General features: G+C 32.5%; 4 protein-coding genes across 5 annotated transcripts; 2 read left to right on the top strand and 2 right to left on the bottom strand.

Moving 5' to 3' along the window:
- Positions 1 to 215: 215 nt before the first annotated feature.
- LOC146537045 (flavin reductase (NADPH)) lies at positions 216 to 8,788 on the top strand. 2 transcript variants are annotated; one of them, XM_085189595.1, is made up of 4 exons: positions 216 to 373; positions 527 to 601; positions 2,730 to 3,116; positions 8,180 to 8,788. In XM_085189595.1, exons 2-4 carry the CDS (start codon positions 529 to 531, stop codon positions 8,335 to 8,337), a joined length of 618 nt encoding a protein of 205 aa, XP_085045721.1. In that variant the 5' UTR covers positions 216 to 373; positions 527 to 528; the 3' UTR covers positions 8,338 to 8,788. The 2 variants fall into 2 exon arrangements, with proteins under 2 accessions (XP_085045721.1, XP_085045722.1); XM_085189596.1 differs by lacking the exon at positions 216 to 373 and having other exon boundaries at positions 386 to 601.
- A 976-nt stretch (positions 8,789 to 9,764) lies between these two features.
- LOC146537044 (uncharacterized) lies at positions 9,765 to 11,784 on the bottom strand. The gene has a single exon (XM_085189379.1). The coding sequence runs from the start codon at positions 10,567 to 10,569 to the stop codon at positions 9,943 to 9,945; it is 627 nt and encodes a 208-aa protein (XP_085045505.1). The 5' UTR covers positions 10,570 to 11,784; the 3' UTR covers positions 9,765 to 9,942.
- A 90-nt stretch (positions 11,785 to 11,874) lies between these two features.
- On the bottom strand, positions 11,875 to 16,832 carry LOC146537043 (mitochondrial GTPase 1). Its single transcript, XM_085189378.1, has 4 exons — positions 16,208 to 16,832; positions 15,598 to 15,806; positions 14,453 to 14,640; positions 11,875 to 12,167 (listed from the first exon to the last, which is right to left on the bottom strand). The coding sequence occupies exons 1-4, from the start codon at positions 16,609 to 16,611 to the stop codon at positions 11,967 to 11,969; spliced, it is 1,002 nt and encodes a 333-aa protein (XP_085045504.1). The 5' UTR covers positions 16,612 to 16,832; the 3' UTR covers positions 11,875 to 11,966.
- A 714-nt stretch (positions 16,833 to 17,546) lies between these two features.
- Rsph4a (Radial spoke head protein 4a) lies at positions 17,547 to 22,397 on the top strand. Its single transcript, XM_085189656.1, has 13 exons — positions 17,547 to 17,677; positions 17,948 to 18,137; positions 18,433 to 18,558; positions 18,716 to 18,804; positions 19,259 to 19,346; positions 19,457 to 19,541; positions 19,754 to 19,887; positions 20,188 to 20,307; positions 20,767 to 20,920; positions 21,277 to 21,422; positions 21,514 to 21,728; positions 21,892 to 22,036; positions 22,237 to 22,397. The coding sequence occupies exons 1-13, from the start codon at positions 17,547 to 17,549 to the stop codon at positions 22,333 to 22,335; spliced, it is 1,722 nt and encodes a 573-aa protein (XP_085045782.1). The 3' UTR covers positions 22,336 to 22,397.
- The last annotated feature ends 1,584 nt before the right edge of the window (positions 22,398 to 23,981 follow it).

Here is a 23,981-nt window from a genome sequence, read left to right as displayed (position 1 = left end):
CCTTATTTTACTAACTAAATCTTATTATTAACAATAATTAAATTCAAATCTCATATAACATTAATTATTTGGTATGACCACACTATTAAACGACCATTACAATCGCCATACTGGACATTGACATTTAATGTTTTGTCTTCTTCTAACTTAATATAAACAACAGAGATAAAATGCATATGACAACTTTAATTGCCATAATACGAACATTTTAAATTCCTTACATAATAGCATGTGTCAAATAAAACTATAAAGTATAAGCAGCAAGCATTTTATTGATAATTTATTCAGCGGTCGTGATTGAGCGGCAAATAAACCTTGAATTAAAATTAATTTATATCAATTTCTTCGAATAACGTTTAAGTTTTAATCTAAGGTAGTATACTTTAAATGTTTGCGTAGAATGCCGGTCTCGGTACTCGATAGGCACTGATAATATTAATCTAATCTTTTTGAAGTGTATTAGATTGTATTTCAAATTGATTTGTGTTGCAAAGTGTAATTTTTAACTTCAGTTCAAATTTAACAGATATGAAGAAAGTCGTGGTATTCGGTTCCACCGGTAATACCGGTCTTTGCGCTGTGGAAGCCGCTATTAATAAAGGTAATATTATAGTTAATTACTACACGTACCGCCGTCAGTTAAATTTCCTTATTGGATGTGTACGCGCATCTTATTCATTATTTAATATATAATTAAAATGCAATTAATTAAATAACATCTTTTATTTTATTTATAGTAATGTGTATCATTTATGCTTTTTTAAAACATTTTAGAATTTATATAGCGGTATACTTATAAATACATTTGGCCGTTTTCCGTTTCTGACATTAAAGTATAAAATTTCAAAATATACAAATATTTTAGTTTTCTTAGTGTTAATTAGAGCAACATTTTATAAATTATAAAATATTTTATTTTTCATATGATAAAACGAAGTTTAATTTAAAATTATATTATGAAATTATCCACGTAATATATTGTGACATTATTTCATAAAACTTACATGCAAATATATGCTTTTTAATTTGTAAAATTATTTTCTTGTGTAATATATATTTTACAAGTATCATTAATTTAGAAATAATTAATAACAACTAAGTACTGAGATAATTATAATCACAAAAATAATGTATATAAAGAAAGAAAAATGCTGTGTTACATACTTTGAAGTCTAATTTTTGTTATCAACAAACCTATTTTTTAGTTATTTTATATTATTATATTTTTAAAAAAGGTAAAAAGTGATTAAAGATTTAACTTTATTTTACATACAATTTTTTAAATTAATATTTAATTATGACAAGCTCTAATTATTTCATAAAAAAATGTACAATAATAGAGGTAAAAATAAAATTAACTGTATGTGAAAGTTTTATAAAGTGTATGAAACTAATTACTTATGAAAAGTGAAAATAATATTCGAATTTTTTATGTAGCTGCAGAGATGATGAAGATTTTAATCAATTATTATTTTTCTTGAAATTTCATTTTTATGAGTAAATAAAAATAAATTTCTGTTCTTTTTTTGATAAGTATTGTTTTATATCAATTGTATGTGCATTGGCACACATGTGCAACTGTAAATGTGACAGTTTTTGGGTTCAATTCCCAATCAAGGAAATAAAAGATTTAATTTATTCAGCATTGAGTTTCACAATTCAAGATAATCCCTCCAGAACTCAGCGGAAAGTGGTCTTGGAACAGTCTTAATGAACACTAGTTTCCCAGATTCCCTCTGCCAACCCTCTTATGTGTTGACCGTATGCTATAATTGTGGGTGAGATACTGACTTGGAGCAATGAATTAGTTATCAATTGTTCTCTCTCTAAGCACAGACCACAGTATGAAAGTTAAGAACAGAATGTTATGACACTAGCCTTCGTTCTGCCGACTCATAGTATGTACGTAAGAACGTGAAGCTGCTGCTCTGTGCCGCAAAAATATGTATAATGTTTTGCCTGTTTCAATTTGATTTACAAAAAATAAATAACCCTAAATAGGTAAGAATATGAGGTAACTCACGTATTACGTACGTAGTATAGTAATTAATAGCGTTACATTTATATCTTTAACGGATATTACAATTAAATCGTAAAGGCCGCTAAACCGGCAGTAAACAAGTTTAAGATTTCCTTTATGTTACGTTAGGCTGATTATTTGTGAAAAAAAAGTAATTGCAAAAACAACTTATACAGCGTGTTGCAAGAATGAATAAGACTTTACTTTGAAGTGAATATCTTCACGGAAGTGATATTTTCCCACGGGAATGTGAACCTGAAACAGATAAGAAAAAATTGTGCCAAATTTGGCGATAGCAACATGCCTTTTATTAGGTCTTGTCTGTGTAGGTCTTATCTTTTGTACATTGTGGAGTATTCTCCGATTATCTCATGGCGCAAGGTACAAAGTCTGACAGAGCCTGTAAAAGCGTCTGTTATAGATTCGATTCCTACATGCGGGAATGAATTATTTTCATTTCCTACTTTTATAACAAGGGAAATTACAGCGTTGAGTCCTGCTGCTCAGCACAATTTAAAGAAGTATTTTATCACTAGGTTTCTTCTACCTACCCGAAACTGTTACTAAACCCAAATGGGCATTTTATATACTAATAATTATTATAATCAATGGACCTAGAGAAATAAAAATATTGGAAATTATACAAGAGAATTACAATTAAATATTTTAAAATAATTATAATGATCATATTTAAAAATTTGTCCTCTAGGCATAGCAGTGCGTGCCTTCCTCCGTGACCCATCCAAGTTGCCCGAAGAGCTGAAATCCAAGGTCGAAGTAATTAAAGGAGATGTTCTAGAGCCTGACTCCGTATCTAATGCCATCGAAGGCACAGATGGTGTAGTCATAGCCTTAGGTACGAGGGAAAGCTTGGAACCCACATCAGATCTTTCTGAAGGCACCAAGAATATCATCGAGGCTATGAGGGCGAAGAATGTTAATAAAGTTTCAGCTTGCCTTTCTGCCTTTTTGTTCTACGAAGCGGATAAAGTGCCGCCAAGGTTCATCCCGCTAACCAAAGATCATAGGAGGATGTATGATGAATTGAAGTCCTGCGGCCTGAACTGGGTAGCTGTATTTCCACCGCACATATCTAGTAAGTTCTTTTTTATCATTATATCTTGTTTTTTTTTAATACCAAAGTGCGGAGTTAAATTCCGCCATTTAACTCGCGCTGTCTTTGTCTTTGTGTGAAAATGCAGGATACACCGTAATACTAAAGAAGTACTATCTTAATTGAATAGATAATTTTTAAATTAAAATCTGACAATATTTTTCTTTTAATTTTGTAAGCTCCTAGTTTATTATAATTATTGTTAATAATTATTTTATCCCACATATAATTCTTTATAATAAAAAAAATGTTAAACTGTAAATGTAAACCTTTCTCCCGTTTTGTGACATTTACTCATTATTCTATTTGTATATTAGCGGAACTTCATATCGCAATGTTTCTAGTTTCATCTAAAAATATTAACAAAGACTGGAAAGTAAAGTTCTGTTTAGTATGATACGTCACTCCTGGCATTAAAAATGATTATTCTAACATCCTTCCACAATATAAAAAAAAACTTTCAACGGATGTATCATTAAAATATACAACGGAATGGAATGCCGATTTATGTATGGGTAATGGTGGAAATCGACAGAGAAATATTGGTTTTAATGAATAAATTATGAAAACGCCCATTCTAGTATTAGTTATCTTTATTCCGGAAAATAATTCGCATCTGTACATTGGTCAATATGTAATAAAAATGTTATATCAACGCCTTATCGTTTGTTGAACCCGATTTATACGTTTCTCGATCTTGAAGCAAGTTTATAATTCAATAAAACGATAATATTATTCTTCGCTGATAACCCTTGAAAGTAATTGCTTTCTCCATGCTAAGACCTGACTGATATCGGACTTTTTGATCAGGTTAACGCTTTTCCGGCATACCAGGGTAGGTAGAGGGAACCTATACTGTTAAGTACTCCATTTCTGATGCACGTCCCAATTTTCGACAAGACTGTGTTTTACAATTTTGTAATCAGCTGAAAAACCAAAAGCTCTTTATTCGACGCCTATGATTTCTAGATTTCCTTATCAAAAGGGAACCCTGTTTCTCTGTCTGTCCGTCTTTCACTATGCTGTCCATTTGATTGTTAGGTATTTTGAACGCTTCGTCACTTTAGGGAAAATACTATTTAAAGGTGTGGCTGGTATAGAAGATAAGAAAAGATAGTTTTTATCTTGAGTTGTTTGCCATTTCTGTGGTGTGTAAATACCCATTTTTAAGTTAGGCAGAAATGTAGGGCATTCTTATAATGGAGATTTTATTCTTATGTTCGGGGACTTTCCAGATATATTTTTAAATAGAATATATCTGATATAAAAAAAAATATATGATTAGGTGCTCCTCATGTCCTCTAACGTAGTTGTTAAATATTCTTTAAATTTAAGCCTTAATACATTAGTTTACCTTAATTTTTTTGTATTTAAATTGTTTGTTATTATTACTTTCGTATTTTTATTTTGTAACTGTTTAATAAAACAATTAATAAAAATTCAAATTCAAAATTCATATCCAACAAAAAACATTAAGGAATTATAATTAAATAAATTATACCACATAAAGCTAATTATGGATTTAAGTGTTAAAAAGAAAGATAAAACGAATTAGTGATAACAGGGTTCGTCTTTTGTATGTATTGAAGTGGTTTTTGTTTCAAACGATAAGAATGATTGATGTAATGTTAAGTTCCGTATTTAAGTTTATTTTCGCACCAGTTAATATATTATGTGGTATCGTCCGCGTGGTTTAAAGGAAGTAAAGGTCTGTATGCCACATGCTAAATACCTAAGGTAAATTTTCAAACCACCACTGAAATAATATAAGTATAGACATGGTTCCTACTGTATCATTATCAGAAATGTTAAAATGTATATAAGATTGATTTCTTTTTTTAAAGGAAGTCCCGATGAGTTTCTTGCGAGTTCTTCTGCTCAGGTCTGAGGCATTAACTTTAGTTGAAAGAGTTTAAGAACAGTTTCGAATGTAGGTATTTATAACCTATCCCTTGCGGTATAAGGCGTGAAACCAGTGGCGTAGCTGGGGGCGCGAGCGGTGCGGTCGCACCGGGCATCAAAAGGAAAGAAGGATCAAAGTCGACTGTGTTACTCTACTGTGTTCTGAAATCTGAAATTATTTTGACCATTTTAAAGGGCATCAAGTCCTAAGCTGCACCAGGCAGCAAATACCCTAGCTACGCCACTGCGTGAAATCACTACCAAATTTGATCTAAGGTTCTTACGATTATTTTCTCTTTCTGAGTAAAATAAAAATGCCTTGAGTATATTACTATTCAATGGCAAGAGGAAAATATAATCATTTCTTAAAATATGAAAAAAAAAAGATTAGAATTACTACTAACACATTTAAAATCAAAGATCAACAAACATTTTTTTTTATTATAAATTAGATGTATATTTATTTAACGATTTGAATCCGAAAATAATTTGCCTTACATATTTCCTCATAAAATTATATTTAAAATTTTAAGGAAAGTGACAGACAACCAGACAAACATTTATTGCTATGACTAAATTTCTTAGGAAGTCACCTTTAAATACAACGAATGTATGACGTCACGATGCGGTACGGTATTTGTTGTTTTTGGCTCTGACATTTTAAAAGAGATTGTCTTGTTAAAGTTATTTATATATTTGATATAGTTAGTATATCAATATAAGATCAAAAATTTATTTTAAAAATTGGCATGTATAAGTACTTGTATAAACTGTAAAGTAACTAGCTACTATTAGGTTACTTGTGGAGGAAAGCTAAAGGCTATACGGTTTCGATGAAAACCATAAGACAGACCTGCCTGCGGTCAGATTTCCCTTCGGCTTTAAGCGATCTTGAGATGCCGTTTTACACACAGTATCTCAAGATCGATCGAAGATCATAGAGTTGAGAGCGGTTTATAAATACAAAGCCAGGTAGCAAAAGCTATATATACTAATCTTATGTTATCTTAGTAATAAATATGAAAGTTTGTTTCATTTTCACGCAAAAATTACTGAACGGATTTAGATGAAACTCTACAGTGATAACAGTTATCAACATTATACATAATAGTTTCATAACAAGTTTAAGCGGGCGAAGCCGCGTTTGAATCGCTAGTATTAGATAAATGTTTGCCAAATAATTGAATTTAATCAACTATTTATAAAGACTACAGTATGGAGGGTCCGATCCATTTCGTGACTAACGTAACTCGATAAGTGGTAAATTGATCTAGAGTACAATTTAGCAATATTAGCTTTCCTGTCAGACATGACATGGCATGAGTCATATGTTACTTGTTAACTGGCAATGTACCATTTATTTATTGGTCTTATTTAATACTAGCGACCCGCTCGCGGCTTCGCCCGCTCAAACTTGTTGTTATATTATAGACAAAAGTGTATGGAAAAGACAAGGCAAACGAGCGCATGTTAAGTTCTACAAGTTAAATCGTAATGTCTAGAGTTTGGGTGGAAAGTGAAAACGGAGTGTGTTGACACTAGATTCTCTCTACTTACTCTGCTATACTGAGTAAAACGTGCAGCGGTGGAAAAGTATATTATAAATAAAATTAATGTATCTTAACTATAAGTTATTTAAAATATGATTTATTCTTAAATGTAAATCTTCTTGGTGTAGAACTAAATTTACGAGATACCTATATGAATTAACTTTAAATAAACATATAATAAATTAACTTTAATAAAATAAAAGTAATTTATCGGGCATCAAGGCAATTATGTTTTAAATTTACATATTACATTGCAATATTAATATTAGGTATACTTGTATCGTTCTATTAGAATAAAATAGCTAGTGGACTTTTAAATATACTCGTATGTAGAACTAGAGGCTTTGCTCGGTTCAACTTATTTTTATATGTAGGTACGCCAAAGGATATTTTTATTAAAGGATATTTTTTAAAATTTTAAATAAAAAATGTTATGTATTTTCTAATATCTCTAAGAATATGTTTACAAAGTTTCACATGAGGTATTAATATTATTTTGGTGGCTCCGACAGACAAATTGCGAGGTTAAGTTCCACCACTCAACAGACGATATCTCGAAAATTGGTTTAAAAGTGACAAAAAGCGTAAAGCTGCTTTTTTATAGGTATAAAGTCCTTTATCTATCTGTACCTAATTTTATTAAACAAAAACCAATATTTATTTATTTACTTTGTATTTTATCAAACGCTCGCTAACATTTGGTCCTTGACTACTTTTTATAGGTTTATAGCTGTAATTAATAATCGATCTTTGGACGTCAGAAATTGTTAATGGAAAAAACAACATTTATAAATATTATTATGATAATATGAAACTAAATAAAACGATACTCTGATATGGCTCTAGTAAATATTCGTGACTGTTCAATTTTACAGCTTAAAATGCATTTATTACTAAAAATTAGTATAGAAAATTGAATAACCTTAGATAAAACAAAAATCACTTTTTAACTTCAAATTATGATTACACAGTTAAAGTTGTGATTATACGTAATCACTAGTAGAGGAACGTATTGACGAAATTTTCTGTTATAAAAGTACGTCTTGTTTTGAGTAATTAATATTTCTTTTCTTTTGCTTCACGCTGTATTCTGCAAGTAGCAGTATAGGCATAGGGAACCTGGGAACCAAATGCTAAGATATTTGCGTTCTCCACTTTTCGCCGAATACCGGAGGCATCGCGTGTTGAGTGGCGGAGCCGCGCTTTGCTTCGTTATCAGAGCGAGGAATAAAATAGCGAGGAATAATAATATATTCTATTTCCTCAAGTGGGAATCGAATCCACAACCTATTACGTTAATAGTCGCACGATTGCGCCTTGTAATATTTTACTGAGAAGAAATAAATTTGATCTTATTAGCTACCCACGAAAAAAACGCAGAGAGAACCTCCCTTTTCCGCTCTCCGCCTGAATTATAGATATTCTCTTATGGGACAAGGAAAATAATTAATTCTGCCAAATGGAGACCGAAATGGTTATGGGGACCGTAGCGTCCAAGTAACTGGATATATTAATTTTATGCAGTCAAGTTTTTTTTGTTTGTTTATAATTAACTTTTGAATGTTATTTTACCATATATATTTTTTTCAACAGATGATCCAAGTCGAGAGGTTATTATTGAAGTTAATCCGGAGAAGTCCCCCGGCCGTAGCGTTTCTAAGCACGATTTAGGTAAACTCCTGGTTGACGCCCTCGACGAAGAGAAGTACTGCCAATCTGTCATTGGCTTATGCAACGTCCCGCAACAGTAAAGTGAGAGCCAGGATTTAATAGCACAAATATATTTTATATTACTGTAAAGAGATCTAACTCTATCTATATCTAAGTAAATATAGATTTGGTTGTTTACTAATTTTTTTTTTTTTTCAAATTAAGACACTTGCTGGATGATATTATTGAAAGTGAAATGTTAAAGCTCTCTTGAATTAACCTTCTTTTTGTTATTTCACCAGTCTTTTCAAGACTTTTTATATAACAGATATAGTTTCTCAGTATTTTATATTATTATATTTTCTTTTTATTTACATTTGATTGTGTCTCCTAATATCGATTAACATGTCGTAGTACCTATATTTATTTTTTATGCTTAGTTTGTATTGTAAAGATATTTCAAGAGTATAATGTAAAACAAGTTGTATTAAACATTTGAAATTGTAATTTTCATATATGTTAAAATATAATTAAACGAGGGTTGTGTAAAAATTTTGTTTTCATTGAAAAATCCAGTTCTCTTCATTAACTTAAATTCCTCGTAGGACCTACCAGGTCACTATTGATTATATTCCTAAACCTGATAGCTTTCTACAAATATTATTCTAATAATTAGTACCTATCTTATAATATTATTCTATAAGTGCTAAATATTTAAGTCATTAATTAAAAAAAAAACATTACGGTTCACGCTGAATGCGGGATACAAATGAGTAAAATTGTTTTTGTTTTAGAACAAATTTTGTAATCGAATTGTACCTAAATACATATATGTATGTATGTGACAAATTACTACATGCCTTGTGTATTTATTACTATAATTTAAAGTATTTATGCAATTTTTCAATGTTCGATCACCTCGTAACATTGGTGACCTCTGACGCTTGAAGACGCACTTAAATATTGTAACGTTCACAATCAATTTAATGCCGTGGAATTTAATATAATTAGAGGCCTGGGCACGGCACAGAGGCAGACTGTAAAAGCGACAGGTTGTGGATACGATTCCCGCTCGAGGAAATGAAATGTTTAATATTTTCATATCTTCGCTTGGTAACGAGGTAAAGAGCGGCGTTGAGTTCCTCTGAAGGCATTCTGGATTTCGGACTGGCTTCTTCTACCTACCTACCTACATGTGGGATACAGCTTGAAGCTGAAAAAAACAGTATGCAAACTAATACCAATGACATTTAAGGTTAATAGGTGAAAGCACAAAGAATTTAGAATTGGTAATTGAAAGAAAAAAACGTCGTACCATACGATACGTAAATTAAAATGAGTACAATTTACATTTATTACTACAGTCTACAGTGACGTAGTCTATGTCTGTGACATCAGAAAAATATCCATAATAATAAAATACGTGTTATATTTCTTTCTGGATATACAAGGTATTATAAACAGGTGATAAGTAACTTTTGGCCATTTTAACTTCGAAGTCTAATTTTTCTCAAAGTTCGATAGTAGGTATCTATGAGGCCGTCGTAGCGCATCGGCACAAGGGTATGACTATAACGGGACGGTTGTGAGTTCGATCCCCACTCGAGGAAGTGAAATATTTAAAAGTAGGAAAGATTCAAAAAATGTAAAAAAAAAATCTTGCAAATATCTTACTTTAATATTCCTAAGTAAAAAATATATAGTTATTATATGCTGTCGAGGGCCACAGAGGGTACGCGGCTTAGTTTGGTAGCTATAGACGTACGCAAGGAACTTGGGTAGGATATGTCAGTAGCACTAAAGAAGCTGCATGGACTCCACGGGTAACTGACTTCAACCAGCAAGGTATGAGAATAGTCTATGGGGCTGGTAAAAGTCTCCAGGCTCCAAGAACTGAGCGTGCTCGATTGTGATTGAAAATCCAAAAGAGGTACTATCCTTATGCTGGATTCAGAAAAAGAATTTGAATTTAATATTGTTTTCACCATCCTGCTGTCTGAGCTTATATCTGATGTAATATCACCATTAGATGATGATATAGGAGTTAATGATACAGAAGTAAATATAGTTTGAGTGGTGCAAGGTGTCACGGAAGTCCAAGATTCTGTGGTCCACGGTGTACTGATCATACCCAACGTGTCGTCAGAGAAGTTGCTTTCAGAAGTTTCGCTGGATGACGTCGAATAACTAGTTTCTTCGGTTTCTTCTTCAGAGCTTTCTATATCTTCTAAAGAAAGGATGCTGTAAGAATTGATAGGGGAAACTAAAGGATGTCTGTTATACGTATCTACTACGGTTGCTTGATGATCATTTATAAGAACTAATGGAGCCATAATATTAGGCAGTGTGTATTCGTGACATTGCTATGATAGGATAGCGCGCCGTCGCCTCTTCCACGATCCATCTGTACTCCTGCAGATTTTCTAGAACAATCTCAATATATTCCAAAAGGTTCATTTTTTTTATGAACAGTTCTTTCAAGTTGTTATGATTATTATACTTGCATTATATATATTTTTTTGTATTTTTTCAATTTTGTTTGGTGCTGATGGCTCGCGGCGCACTGAATGTCATTGTTTTGTCAAACAGACATTGTTCGACGTATTTGGAAAACAAAGAGTAAATATTAGTTTGAGCCGTCCTGTATTAAGGTTTTATTGGCGTTTAAATGAATTGAGGCCTGTCGTAAATGAAATGAAATTAATAATTTAATTTCTTCGCTCTGATAACGAGGCAAAGCGGTGTTGAGTTCGGCTACTTAGTATTGCAACGCTTCCAGTGGAAAGAGGGGAACAAAAGTGCATTGATGGGAACGGTCTTAATACTAGGTTCCTACCTACCCTGCTATATACAGCGTGAACCTGATTTATTTGTATATTTTTATTAATTTCTGCGCTCTGGTGTTTAGGCAAATCGCGGCGTTGAATACCTTTCGACGTAAAGTGATAAAAAACTTTAGTCTAGTCAGAAACCGATAACCGACTGAACAGATTTAGATTACTATTAAATCTTATGATAATTTTTCATCCAATAATAAATTTCAATATATAAATAATATCCATTATCAATAAATGTAAATCGGTTCATCGTACCTACCTATTCTTTGACTGATAAGAGAGAATTGAACCAGCCAGTGCCACAGCCATGGTTCGTTGTCTTTCCTATCTTAGTCTGTTGTATTATAAGAATATTTCTGATAGAATAATATAAAATTATGCCAATAGTAGCACAGGGGCAGTGTGTAAGCCGACTGGTTGTGGGTTCGATACCCACTCGAGGAAATAAAATAATTAATATCTATATGATATAAGTTTTGAGTTTTACATTTAATTAAAATTATAAATGGCAGCACTGATAACGGTGACTTTTTGCGTTAGAAATAAGGTAACATTGTAATATCGTACGTTCGTCGTAAATATTGATAAGGGAAACATGACTAACACTAGGTAGGTATATTAATATTCAATATCCTAATATAAGTATTAGAAAATTAATTTATTAATATGCTTCTTTGATTTGGGTAAAGTATTACTGTCACTTTTAATTTTTAATAAAAACGAAATCAATTTAAAACTTTTGATACCAACATAATTTTAAGCAAAATGACACCACTAAGGTTTTTTCAATAAATTAACACCTTTTTACGTCATTCACATTTATCATTTTATTAACATAATATTTATATACACCATAAAGATTCAATTTTTCATATAATATATCTTTAGTCACATCACGCCATATCTTTCTCTTTTTCCTTATTTCTACTTTTTAACAATTCTATATCTAACAAAGTTTTGCCCAGTTCGCCGGTTCTAAAGGCCTTTATCATCAACTTGGCCACCTCTGTAATGTCGGGGACTTCCCGCATTTGGTTGTCGTAGTCCCGAGTTCGTCTCACACGGTTGAATTTTAAAGCACCTGATATAAGCACCTGGAAAATAAAAAATGGCTTAAACGTTTAATATAATATAAAAAAATAAATAACAAGGCCAGTCGTGGCGCGCAAACGCGACAGGTTGTGGGTTCGATTCCCATACCCCTGACGTCGGGGCAAAGTCGGCGTTGAGTTCTGCCACTCAACAAGCAATGCCTCCAGAACTAGGCTTGTATAAACACTAAGTTTCTGGATCAACACTAAGTTTTAAGCTGAAAAAAAAAGAAGTTTATTGTACAAGTAATCATTCCTTATGACTTATATGCCTACCTCCGAAAAATTCCACAAGGCTGTGCGTATATAAATATTATTAAATATACAAAAAAATACCAGAAATATTTATTATACAATTTTGTTTAATTTTAATTTCTTATACAACATCGTAATTAAAAAAAATATTAAAGGTATTTAAAATATTATCATTATGAATATAAAGTATTTTTTTTTATACATTAAAAATTAAATTATTATTTAGTGGCCAGCGAAGCGTACGGTACGCTCTGAATATGTATGATTTATGTGCTACATTTGCATATTTAATAGAAAAAAAAAACGTATAATTAACGGATATATTAGCTAGTATAACACTTGAACCTGTAACATCTACAATTTTGAATATTTACTGGGTTTTAGGGTTCCGTACCGTATCCGTCCCTCTGTCTGTCTGTCTGTCAAGAACCTTTATCTTAGGAAAGGTGTAAAAATTCCAATTACATCGAGTTAAAATTCAAATCATATACTCAGACCAAGGGTACCTTGATTTCCTGAAAAAATCGTATTTCACATCGTAATCGTACATTTACTTAAAAATTGATAGTTTATATCGCAAAAAAGCGTATAAATATAAAAGTAAAGCGTATAAGTATAAATATAAGGCGTGTAGCGACAGTATAAAGGGAATCAAAATTAATAGGGTAAATCTGGTGGACCTAGAATTACGAAATTTGGTAGTTAGCTTCTAGAGGTGGTACTAGTTCAGGAAAAATCTGAAAACCTTTATGGTTAAATTTTAGAAAATAATAGTTATATAAGGAGGAAAAATTTGGTATTAAAGACGCTAGTTCAAGTGAGGTATCAGATGAAAGGGCTCTGGCTAAGCTAAGCTTGAATTTCCGAAAAAGCTCGAGAGTTTCAATTTTTGAACAAAACCCTCGGTGGGCGAGCCCGACTCGCGCTTGTCAGGTATTTTTTTGTAGCTAGCAGTAGTGAAATCAAGGACAAGTAAAACAAGCCATACTTAAATATACTTAAATGGTCAGAAACTTATGTTAAAGTCTCTTTAAATAGATTATAAATTACTTCAATTTTTCTTATAAATTACATCGTTGTTTGGATAAGTATAATACGACAGTTGTGAGTTCACATCCTATTTCAGAATAACCCTACATACAGTACGGTCGACGAGTTGTGGCCGCTCTATATCTAACTACAATAGATTTAATTATACATTATTTTCTTACTTTTGAAAATTTCAGAAACCGAGAAAGCGTAACTTTATGGCAGTCACAGGCACGACTCTTCGACCATGCTATAATACGGTAAATAGATAGAGACGAATCTATCCAGATCGTATTACAGTACGGTCGCCTACAGGCCTTCGGTTTCCTCAGTAATTTTTTTTTAACACGTTTCTCCAAATGGAAGTGGTAGTGGAACAAAATAATATATTACAAGGTTATTTTTGCTTCCTCAATAAAATAATACAATATATATTTTTAAGCCAGAGAAGTTCAAACTTGAATTTCTTGTTTTAATGCAGATACGGAGCTATAAATAAAATTGCATCATGTGAATAACCTCAATATTGGTATATTGACCTAAGGCCTGGTACCATCAAAACACATTTTTTTAGCTTCACGATGTATCCCGCACATAGCAGAGTAAGTAATTTGGGAACCTAGTGTTAAGATACACCGTCCCATTAAGACATTACCCTTTCCACTAATTCTGAATTCTGGAGGTTTTTGTTTTGTATGAAAGCTGCATTCTTCAGAAGTGCTATAGGCTATATAATATTACATTACACATATATACTAATAAATTAAAATACTTTCTAATTTGACATGCAATTTATTCTGCCATGTTAATAACAACCGTCGTCGCTACGCGACCGCGTTCGTTACCGCGTCATTTTGATATTCATCCTTATGAAAATAAATATAATAGTCACTTTTAGCATTTCATCTAGATTGAAATTATATTTCTATAGAAATTATATTCTTATATTTCAAGCAGGCGTAGCCGCGTCCGGGTCCGCTAGTAGTATATAAAAACTAAAATACCTTATTAATATCATCACATGGCTCCAGCATTCCCATATAATCAACATATTTAAAATTCCTATGTTTATTTAACCAGTAAAGTAAATAATCAGCTATGATCTCTTCACCCACCAAGTGGTCTTGGAGGGATGCACAGAGTGCCAGTTTGAGTCCCATTTCTATATCAGTCACTGATGGTTCTAGGATACCTAGGATTGTAATTTAGATTATGATATATAAGAATAGTATTAATATTATTGATAATTTCAATATGACTTTATATCAGAGTTAGGCCATCATAGCGCGCTATCTTATGCCCATAAGAGTGCAACTGAAAACGAAAAATGTTGTGGGTGCAATTCCCACTTTTTAAAATATTTTCGTTCTCTGTCTCTGGTATCGAGGCAAAGTGCGGCGTTGAATTCCGCCATTCAATATGCTATGGCTTGAGGATTCCGGAGTAGGAAGTGTCTTTAATGGAAGTGTATTAATACTAGGTTACTTCTGCCTATCCTGCTATGTGCAGGATTCAGTTCTGACATCTTTGAGTAACTGTAAACAACAGTTTTGAGTTCCACTCCCAGTCAGGGGTATTAATTATTTTCATTTGATTGCTCTGGTAACAAGACTTGTGGCATTAAGTTCTGCCATTCAACACATAATGTTCCACAAAAATGGGCAGTATATGGTTACCCAGAATGTCTAAAAATTGGATTCCTTATGGTTACTATATTTTACAATTTACCACAAGTTCACTAAAGTTCTACTCAGCAGGTTTAAGTCCTGTTAGAATGCAACTTGTTTTTTATGTTTCTTCTTTCTTTTCTGTCTATATATATAAAATCGAAAGGTCACTCATTTATCACGAAATCTCAGAAACTACATGTGGTAGAATTCTCAAATTTTGCATAGGAGTTATTTTTAGGACATAGGTGCTCGCTAAGACGGGAATTTGCAATATTCGACTTCTAAGGGGTTGTTTTTGGGGTTGAAAGTTTGTATGAAACTTCATTACTACAAATGCTAGGAGTCTCAAATTTTGCCTAGACGTCACTAGGACGTAGCCATGGAGACAGAAATTAATAATAACATAGTTCACGCGGGTGAAACCGCGAGCGGGCCGCTAGTATAAATATATATCTTAAATAACAATTTAAAGATCTCACCAGGTGTATCAAACATAAATATTTTAGGATCATTATTTATTCTGATCTTGGTCATAACACTTCTTGTGATTCCAGCTACAGCACCAACTGGTAATGCATGTCTGATATTCATATGATTACTTCTTAGCATGTTGATAAGAGATGATTTACCAACATTGGGCACTCCTATAATCATTACATTGTAGTCTAATTCTTCACTTCTGTTATACCTGTAGGAAAAAATAAAAATTGCCCATATTAATTTATAATAATATTATAAAGCTGAAGATTTTTTTAGGTGAACACTCTAATATCAATAAATACATGTGAATTAAAAAATACATTTTTGTGTTGTATAATCTATTATATTTCATCACATTAATTGTGTTAATGTAACCCTCCGTACCTGCCATCAGAGTAACCTTGGACAATTACAATGTCTCAATGAATAACTTTTACTTATTTCCTTTTAAATATAGAGGTAAGAGCTATTGTCTCCATAAGTTCCATATCTTTTGTTAATAAAAAAAAATGTTTTATTTACATGAATATAATAAGTTGAAACTATTTCTATACTAGAGTAATACAAATTATTGATAGATAGTAAGTGAAATGAACAAATGAAACAAACCTAGTTGAGCCTTTAATAAGATCTACCATAAGCGGTCGTAAGGTTTTTAAACCTCGACAATGTTCATCTTTTGAATTTGTAAACACAACATTTTGAATATTTTCTTCTGTGGCTAGTTGATCTTTAATTCTAGGGATAAGGGACTTTATTGTTAAGTCTTTTTTATTAAAAACTAAGATATGAGGCTTAGCCCCTGTTATAGTACTAGTAAATATAGGATTTCGGCCTGTAAATGGTATTCTAGCATCATGAACTTCAATAACACAGTCCACAGATTTGAGTTTTCTCTGCATTTGCTTCAACCCCTTATTCATATGGCCAGGAAACCAGCGGAGAAGATCTTTGCTGACATATGGACATTTTTTACGAAAACTGTAAAGAGCGGCGTCGAATTTTGTAGCCATTGTTTTGTATGTTTATATTGTGGTATTTTGAGGTTATACCTGACAAATAATTAGTTGACATTCAAATTATTATCAACGCATTATATTATATTTTGTATTTATGAATAGTATTATTTTTGAGAGCTAATATCACAAATTATTCAATAACACCTAGTATTTACGTAGTAGTAAAATATTTACAACTTTTTTATTTTTGGCATATATCAAAATACAGAACATGACATATGACATTTAAGTTGAGAAATTAGAAAATTTACGTTCATAAATCACTTATCTATTATATATATTAAGAGTATTTTAGAAAAAATATTAGTTGCCAACTATTTTGCTGTGTTTTCATACACCTTATACACTGAAACCACTAGATAGAATTGCTTAAATTATCGTACATTATTTATTAATAACTTGTTACGCTGTAGACGTAACACAACAGTAATAAATGACAAGAAATACTTAACTGATTTGAAGAAAGGAGACACTTGATGTTAAAACTACAATACTAATTAATCTATAAGAAATAAATAAATGGAGATTCACAAATATACTCAGCGCGATGGACATTCTTTTGTTTAATTTGTTTTTAATTAAGTATTTTCATTCTCTCAAGTGGGAATCGAGCCCACAACCATCGGTCGCATTTGTACTTATTAATAGTCGCATGCTTGCGCTAAGATAGCCTCTTATTTTATAACTGATACCTATACGAGTATGTATAATAGATATAAGATTACATCTTGTTGTTGTACGGTAGGTAATACCTATATGAAAATATTTACAACAACAAGGGAAACCAATGGCAATTAGGTACACTTACATAAATTAAAAAAAAATAATTTGATTGACATTATTGTCAGTTAAATGGTTATTACAGAAGTACATTCTAATATACTATTATATACAATATAGCTATAGAATAATAATAAAAACTATCAAAAATGTCTCAAACATTCATGTTAGAACCGGATATCATAGCAGCAGCTGAAAATGTTATGCCGGAATTGAATACGGATTTAGTTTTAGCGAAAAATTTCTTAAAACAACAAAGTGCTGCTACTGGCGACACATTGTGAGATTTACTCTTATATACACACATTCTATAGTTTTCTCTTTCCCAGTCCGCTCGACGACGCTCGACGGCCGCAAGCCGAGGTTCGAGTCCCGCAGGAGGCTCTCTACAGTCGTCGACTTCCTCACAGGCAGCCACATAGTGCCTGCATTTATTCAGAGACAGAGTATCCTCTACGATTTTCTTAAACGATTTTAAAACCTGTCGAACTTGTAGCCAACGTTTTTAGTTATAATATTATTTTGTGTAATGTGTTCTTCATTCTTAAAGATATGATCATCTCGTCGACGTTGTACATAAAATACTAACACAGAGACCGCCAGATGTAGTAGACAATTTTGAACAATACTCGTGGCAAGTGAAGCAAGAGAAGTTCCGGCCTAACTTCGACCTCCTAAATGACATATACATATCTCCCCCGCAGCTCAGTCTGGTCAGGAGAATGGACGAAATGTTTAGGGTTAATGATATTCTGTCATAATAAACATTGTTCACTCAGAATCAGCTTCACGCTGCAGCCTATATACAGCAGGGTAGGTAGAGGGAACCTAGCGTTAAGACACTCCGTTCCCAACTTTCCGCTGAATTTTACGAGGTATTGCGTAATGAGTGACGGAACTCACCGGGCTCTTACCTTGATTGAACCAACGACAATGCAAGATGAGACGACAGTTAACATTTAACTGACATTAAGTTTTTGTACAATTTTGTGATCTGGTGGTAAAAAAATTACAATTATAACAAGATCATTTCAGTTGGTTGCGAGCAAAGCACAAAAATTTGAAGATATTGGAGAAGAAGAACAAGAACTTGATCTGGAAGAAGAGTTTGTGAAACCGAGGATCGCTGATATTGTAGATCATAATTATTATTTTCGAGAGGTATGAATATAAAATATGCATAGCTAACATATCAACATGAAAGTTTAAAGTAATGAATGAATTAATTTATCCTTTATATATATATATATATTTTACTTTAATATGTTTATATATATTTTGTATAATAATTGATATATTTTATAGTTTTTTTTTCTAGGCTGGTTACGGCTTGCCAGAGAGTGAATGCTATGCACTCTACATAGCTCTTAACATGTTGGGCATCAAAGAACCTGTAGCTACTATCAGGTAAATATTTTTTATAAGCTTCAAGCTGTATACCGTACATAGCAGGGTACCTAGGGAAAGAGGGAACCTAGTGGTAAGACACTCCGTTCTCCACTTTCCGCCGAATTATGGAGGCATTGCTTGTTGAGTAGTAGAACTCAACGCTGCGCTTTGGCACTAAACCAGTGCAGAAATGAAAATATAAATTTAAATAAATATATCGAGTAGGGATTGAATCCACAACAAGTCGCGTTTACAGTCACACTTTGTAGTGCTTCGTCACGATTGGCGTCAGCTAATTTTCACAAGTTCTTTTTTATGAAACAAGTGCTCTATTTCTCAATTTGCCAAAATTTTGTGAAGAAATGAAGTCCATTTAACTTAATAGAACAGTAAATAAAAATAAAACCGTTGTCACGAGTGGGAATCGAATCTAAATATCCAAATAAAATTAATTCTTTTTTTTTATAAATAGATTTTTTGGTAAAATATACGGTACGAAGGCCAATTATTATGTTGCTGAAACAGATCTGACTATAGAGGAACTGGACAGGCGGATTAGGGTAAGATTTTCTTCTATAGGTAATAATTATTACTTTGGTTCAGAAAGACTTTATATAAAAAACTCTTTATAAATAAAATAAAACTTTCTTCTTTTTTTTTAAATTAACAGGAATTTGAATTAAAAGATATGCCTGGAGAAGGAGAAGATATGGAAGAAGGTCGTGGTCAGGAGTTAGAAGAAAATAAGGAGCTGTGTAAGTTGAAAACGATAAAAGGGAATTATTTTATCAATTTTAACATTAATTTAACACAATTACTTACCTAATATATTCAGTCGTAGCTTTATTATATTTATGTTAAAATTTAAATAATAGGAGATCAACGAAACTCTTACATATTTGCGAAAAGAAATAATAAAGGTGTACATTTTTGGTTATCTCGAAATACACTTTTATCTTTCATAAAGTGGGTGAAGGTGAGGCAGTTGAAGAAAAGCCGAAGGGGCCAGTTCCACCAAAGTTGCCCCCGATTCCTGAATCCACGTGGCAAGCACCACCTCCTATACCGGTGGAGAGACCTGGCCAAGGTGTTAATAAAAAGGTTATATGCATCTGTATATCTTTACCTAAGATTCAACAATTGTAGTTAAAATAAAAACGTGTTCTTGTTTAGACTTAGAGGCAGTTAGAGAAGAGTACGGAGCATAGTAGCAAGGACGTCTCATTCTGCGCTTGTTGGTAGATTCGAATAATAATTGAAATTAATTGTATATTTTTATCATTTAATAGTAGTTTAGTTTTCTTGGTTAGATCAAAATGGAGAATCGAGTGATAAGCTACTAGGTTATGTCTTTAACATAATTTTAATAACAAAACAAATTCAACCACTATATAAATACAGGTTTACTACGTATGCAACGACCTTGGCGACCCCTGGATCTGTCTGCCGGACGTCACCCCCGACCAGATCAGAGTGGCACGCCTCTACGTCAGATGCATGACCGGGGACTTGGATGCTGAGGTGAGGTTTCATTTGTCACAGAAGTATATTAGAGTGATAATTTACATTTGTTATTTGATTTACGCTATATCCCCCATATGGGTAGAGGGAACGTAGTGTTAAGGCACTTTTTAAATTATTTTAGTTTGACAAGTTGAATCCTACTAGGAAGCAAGCTTATATTCTTTTTTTTTTATTTTAAAAGCGCTCCGCGGTAGGTACCGTTAGTTAACACCCTATATTTAGCCGCAATCTGTATCAGAAACGTACTTTCCATAATTCCATGCCATGCACCAGGCAGGCTAGAAGTTAAAATCACCCACAAACTCACCTACTTACCTATATGTAACCTATTCCACATAATAAACGTCCATGAACAACAGTATTTATTTATTAGGTGGCTCTTTAACTCAATTAGCTCCATTATTAAATAGGAAATAGATTTAATCAAAGTTAACCATTTCTTATTTCGACTTTTAGGTAATAACATTTCCACCATTCGAAGGCACAGAGCGTAATTTTCTTCGCGCGCAAATAGCAAGGATTCAAGCAGCGACATCTGTTTCTCCGCAAGGTTTCTACACGTTCGGCTCCGGGGAGGAAGAGGAAGATATTGACTTGGAGGAAGGAGGAGGTAGGATTTGAGTGAATATAGTTTCATTGTGTTTCTCTAAAGATTTTTCGTGAAATTGTAACTTTCATGTTAAGTAGTAGCTAAGAATTAATTTAGGTATTTTATATATTTTTCATTAAAAAATATTTATTTAGTCTCTGGTACGACACTACGTATGCCGTCAGCCTTCGGCATCTAACTAACAGTTTTTTTGATTAAAATAAGCACCCAAACATAGATATTAGGTACAGGAGAAACTGTATTTAGAAGACAAAGTTCGTTAATTATTTTGTAAATAGAATCAATGATTTTTATTTTAGTAGACGAAAATGAAAACAATAACAATGATAAATACTAATATTATTTATATCTTCCAGGAGACCTAGTCTTTAATCCCAACCCGTTCTACCAGGGTCATACTCTGAAAGACTTACTTGACCCCAACTTGACGTACTGGGTGCACCATGGCAGGCACATCCTGAACCAAGGCAGGACAATATGGTGGAATCCTTATGCTGGGATGGTTATTATCCTCTATCCGTGTTAATTTTTAGTGTACTCATATATATGTCATTACAAAATAACATATATTATTATGCTCAAACCGATATTAGGATGAAGCTCTTGAAGAGGAAGAGGATGAAGCTCCGCCACGTCCAGAGCCAGAAACTGGACCAAATCTCTTTAGTACCTTATCCGAGGATGACAGGATGGAAGGTCAAAATGCTTGGACGGCCAGGATCAGTTCTATGCTGACGACGGATAGAGCTGTAGTTTTACTTAGAAGTAATATATGGATCGGAGCAGTAGCCTATGCTAATAGTGGGAAGTGAGTGTAAAATTAAATTTCTTATGTTAAGTAACATGACCTTCGTAGATATAAAAATATCTTTCATCAATACATGTGATTTCACATCCATACATGTGTTCTCAGATCTACACATATGATACAACAATTGAGAAACTTAACTGCTAAAATACTTGTCCACTAGAAAATCAGAATGTATGTACATGGGGTGGGCGCTAAAGAACCAGCCGCCCAACTTCTTGCCCTTACAGCTGGCGAGACCTCAGTACGAATATATCATAGGTCCTGAGGTCATGGAGATGGCTGATCCCACGTTTGCTGATGAGGAGGTTAGTGGCCAAACTTATTTATTAAATAAGGGTATATAAGAAAGTATAAAGTTAATTGTTATTTTTTAACATACTTTGCTTGATTGAACCTCATGTAGTTTGGACTGGAAGGTTCAATTAATTTTACTTTTATATATTTTAGTTAAGTATTTAGTATTATCGGACCTACAACTGTTTTCATTTGTATTTTGTCATTGCAGGCCTATCGTATAGCACACTTGCCACCTCCACCTCCACCAGAACTACCCGGGGAAGGGGAGGGATTCGCCGAGGAAGAGGAGGAAGAAGATGAAGAATAAATTTGTTTTATTATGATAATTTAATTTGTTAGTATAGAATGTAATAAATATTTTTAAAAAAACCTGCTTTTTTGTCATTAGTTAGTAAGCATATATCTGTGTGCAGATATCACCGTCCGTCGTGGCGCAAGGGCACAACTGTGACTGTTAACGTGACGGTTGTGGGTTCGATTCCCACTCGGGTGAATGAATTATTTAATATTTTAACGCTTGCGTTACACAAGATTCAACAACATTAGAAATTGTAATACTATACTACTATATTTGATACGTTACTATACACTATATATACTACTAGCGGACGCGCGCAGCTTCGCTTGCGTATTTAGGGGTGAATTCTAATAAACCATGAAACATGTGTTCAATGAAATATTTTTAAAAGTCTAAATTTCAAATTTTATAAAAATCGGTGGCGATTTATAGATTTTTCCATACAAACTTTCAACCCCTTATTTGCACTCATAGGGGGTGAATTCTAGAAAACCATGAAACACATGTTTAATTAAATACTTTTAAGAGTCTGAATTTCAAATTTTATAAAAATTGGTGCCGATTAAATAAAATTCTATACAAACTTTCAACCCCTTATTTGCACCCTTAGTGGAAGAATTATAGAAAACCATGAAACACGTGTTCAATTAAATTATTTTTAAGAGTCTGAATTTCAAATTTTATAAGAATCGGTGCCGATTTAATTTTTTTTCCATACAAACTTTCAACCCCTATTTCACCCCTTTCGAATTATTTTTTTTCAAAATCCCTTCTTAGTGGATGTCCAGATTACAAAAGTAAGCATCTGTCCAAATTCCACGTTTGTACCACCAGCAGTTACGGCTGTGCGTGCGTCTTACCTCAGTCAGTGAGGACAAGTCCTTTTATATATATATAGATAATTGATACGTTAAAAAATAAAAAAGACAATGTAGATAACAAATTATTTATTATTTCACCTTAAAACAAATAATTATCAACATTATTAAAGTGTTATTTCACACTTCTAAATAAGTAAATAATTATCACTCAAAAATCTGTTTTAAAGAAAAGATATTATATAGACAAAAATCATAGCACTATGAAAATATTAAATTTAATATCATTTTCAAGAACAGAGGTTAGGAATTTTCTTTGAAGTACATAACAACAATTAATACATAATACAGTATTTGTTGTTACGTTAATTACTGTGAATTGACTATATATTAGAAGATTGTATATGTCAGAGCAAATAATCTTAAATACAGTAGAAACTCGATAAACCGGACCAATTGTTGTCATTCGATATCTGGATAATCGAAAATCCGAATTAGCAAATGTATTAAAAAAAACAAAAAGCTCGTTTGTTTTGTCTTCTATACTAATATAATAAAGCGGAAGAGTTTGTTTGTTTGTTTGTTTGTTTGAACGCTAAGATCTCTGGATCTACTGGATCGATTTACTTTGTTTTTGTTTTGTATGAAAGCTGCATTCTTCAGAAGTGCTATAGGCTATATAACATTACATTACACGTATAAACTAATAAATTAAAATACTTTCTAATTTGACATGCAATTTATTCTGCCATGTTAATAACAACCGTCGTCGCTACGCGGCCGCGTTCGTTACCGCGTCATTTTGATATTTATCCTTATGAAAATAAATATAATAGT

The sequence above is a fragment of the Heliconius melpomene genome, chromosome 8 (assembly GCF_056956725.1).
Source record: "Heliconius melpomene rosina isolate 202511_hmr_F chromosome 8, ASM5695672v1, whole genome shotgun sequence".
NCBI lineage: Eukaryota > Metazoa > Arthropoda > Insecta > Lepidoptera > Nymphalidae > Heliconius > Heliconius melpomene.
The sequence above is the reverse complement of the archived record's forward strand: the minus strand, read 5'-3'. Positions and strand labels throughout refer to the sequence as shown.

Coding starts and splice junctions, on each gene's coding strand:
- LOC146537043 (XM_085189378.1), bottom strand. CDS start 16,611: ATGGCTACAAAATTCGACGCCGCTCTTTACAGTTTTCGTAAAAAATGT. Junction 15,807..16,207: donor CTTATTAAAGGCTCAACTAG/GTTTGTTTCATT, acceptor TTTTTCCTACAG/GTATAACAGAAGTGAAGAAT. Junction 12,168..14,452: donor CATGTGATGATATTAATAAG/GTATTTTAGTTT, acceptor TTTATTTTCCAG/GTGCTTATATCAGGTGCTTT.
- LOC146537044 (XM_085189379.1), bottom strand. CDS start 10,569: ATGGCTCCATTAGTTCTTATAAATGATCATCAAGCAACCGTAGTAGAT.
- LOC146537045 (XM_085189595.1), top strand. CDS start 529: ATGAAGAAAGTCGTGGTATTCGGTTCCACCGGTAATACCGGTCTTTGC. Junction 602..2,729: donor GGAAGCCGCTATTAATAAAG/GTAATATTATAG, acceptor TTTGTCCTCTAG/GCATAGCAGTGCGTGCCTTC. Junction 3,117..8,179: donor ATTTCCACCGCACATATCTA/GTAAGTTCTTTT, acceptor TTTTTTCAACAG/ATGATCCAAGTCGAGAGGTT.
- Rsph4a (XM_085189656.1), top strand. CDS start 17,547: ATGTCTCAAACATTCATGTTAGAACCGGATATCATAGCAGCAGCTGAA. Junction 18,138..18,432: donor GAATGGACGAAATGTTTAGG/GTTAATGATATT, acceptor AGATCATTTCAG/TTGGTTGCGAGCAAAGCACA. Junction 19,347..19,456: donor AACTGGACAGGCGGATTAGG/GTAAGATTTTCT, acceptor TTAAATTAACAG/GAATTTGAATTAAAAGATAT.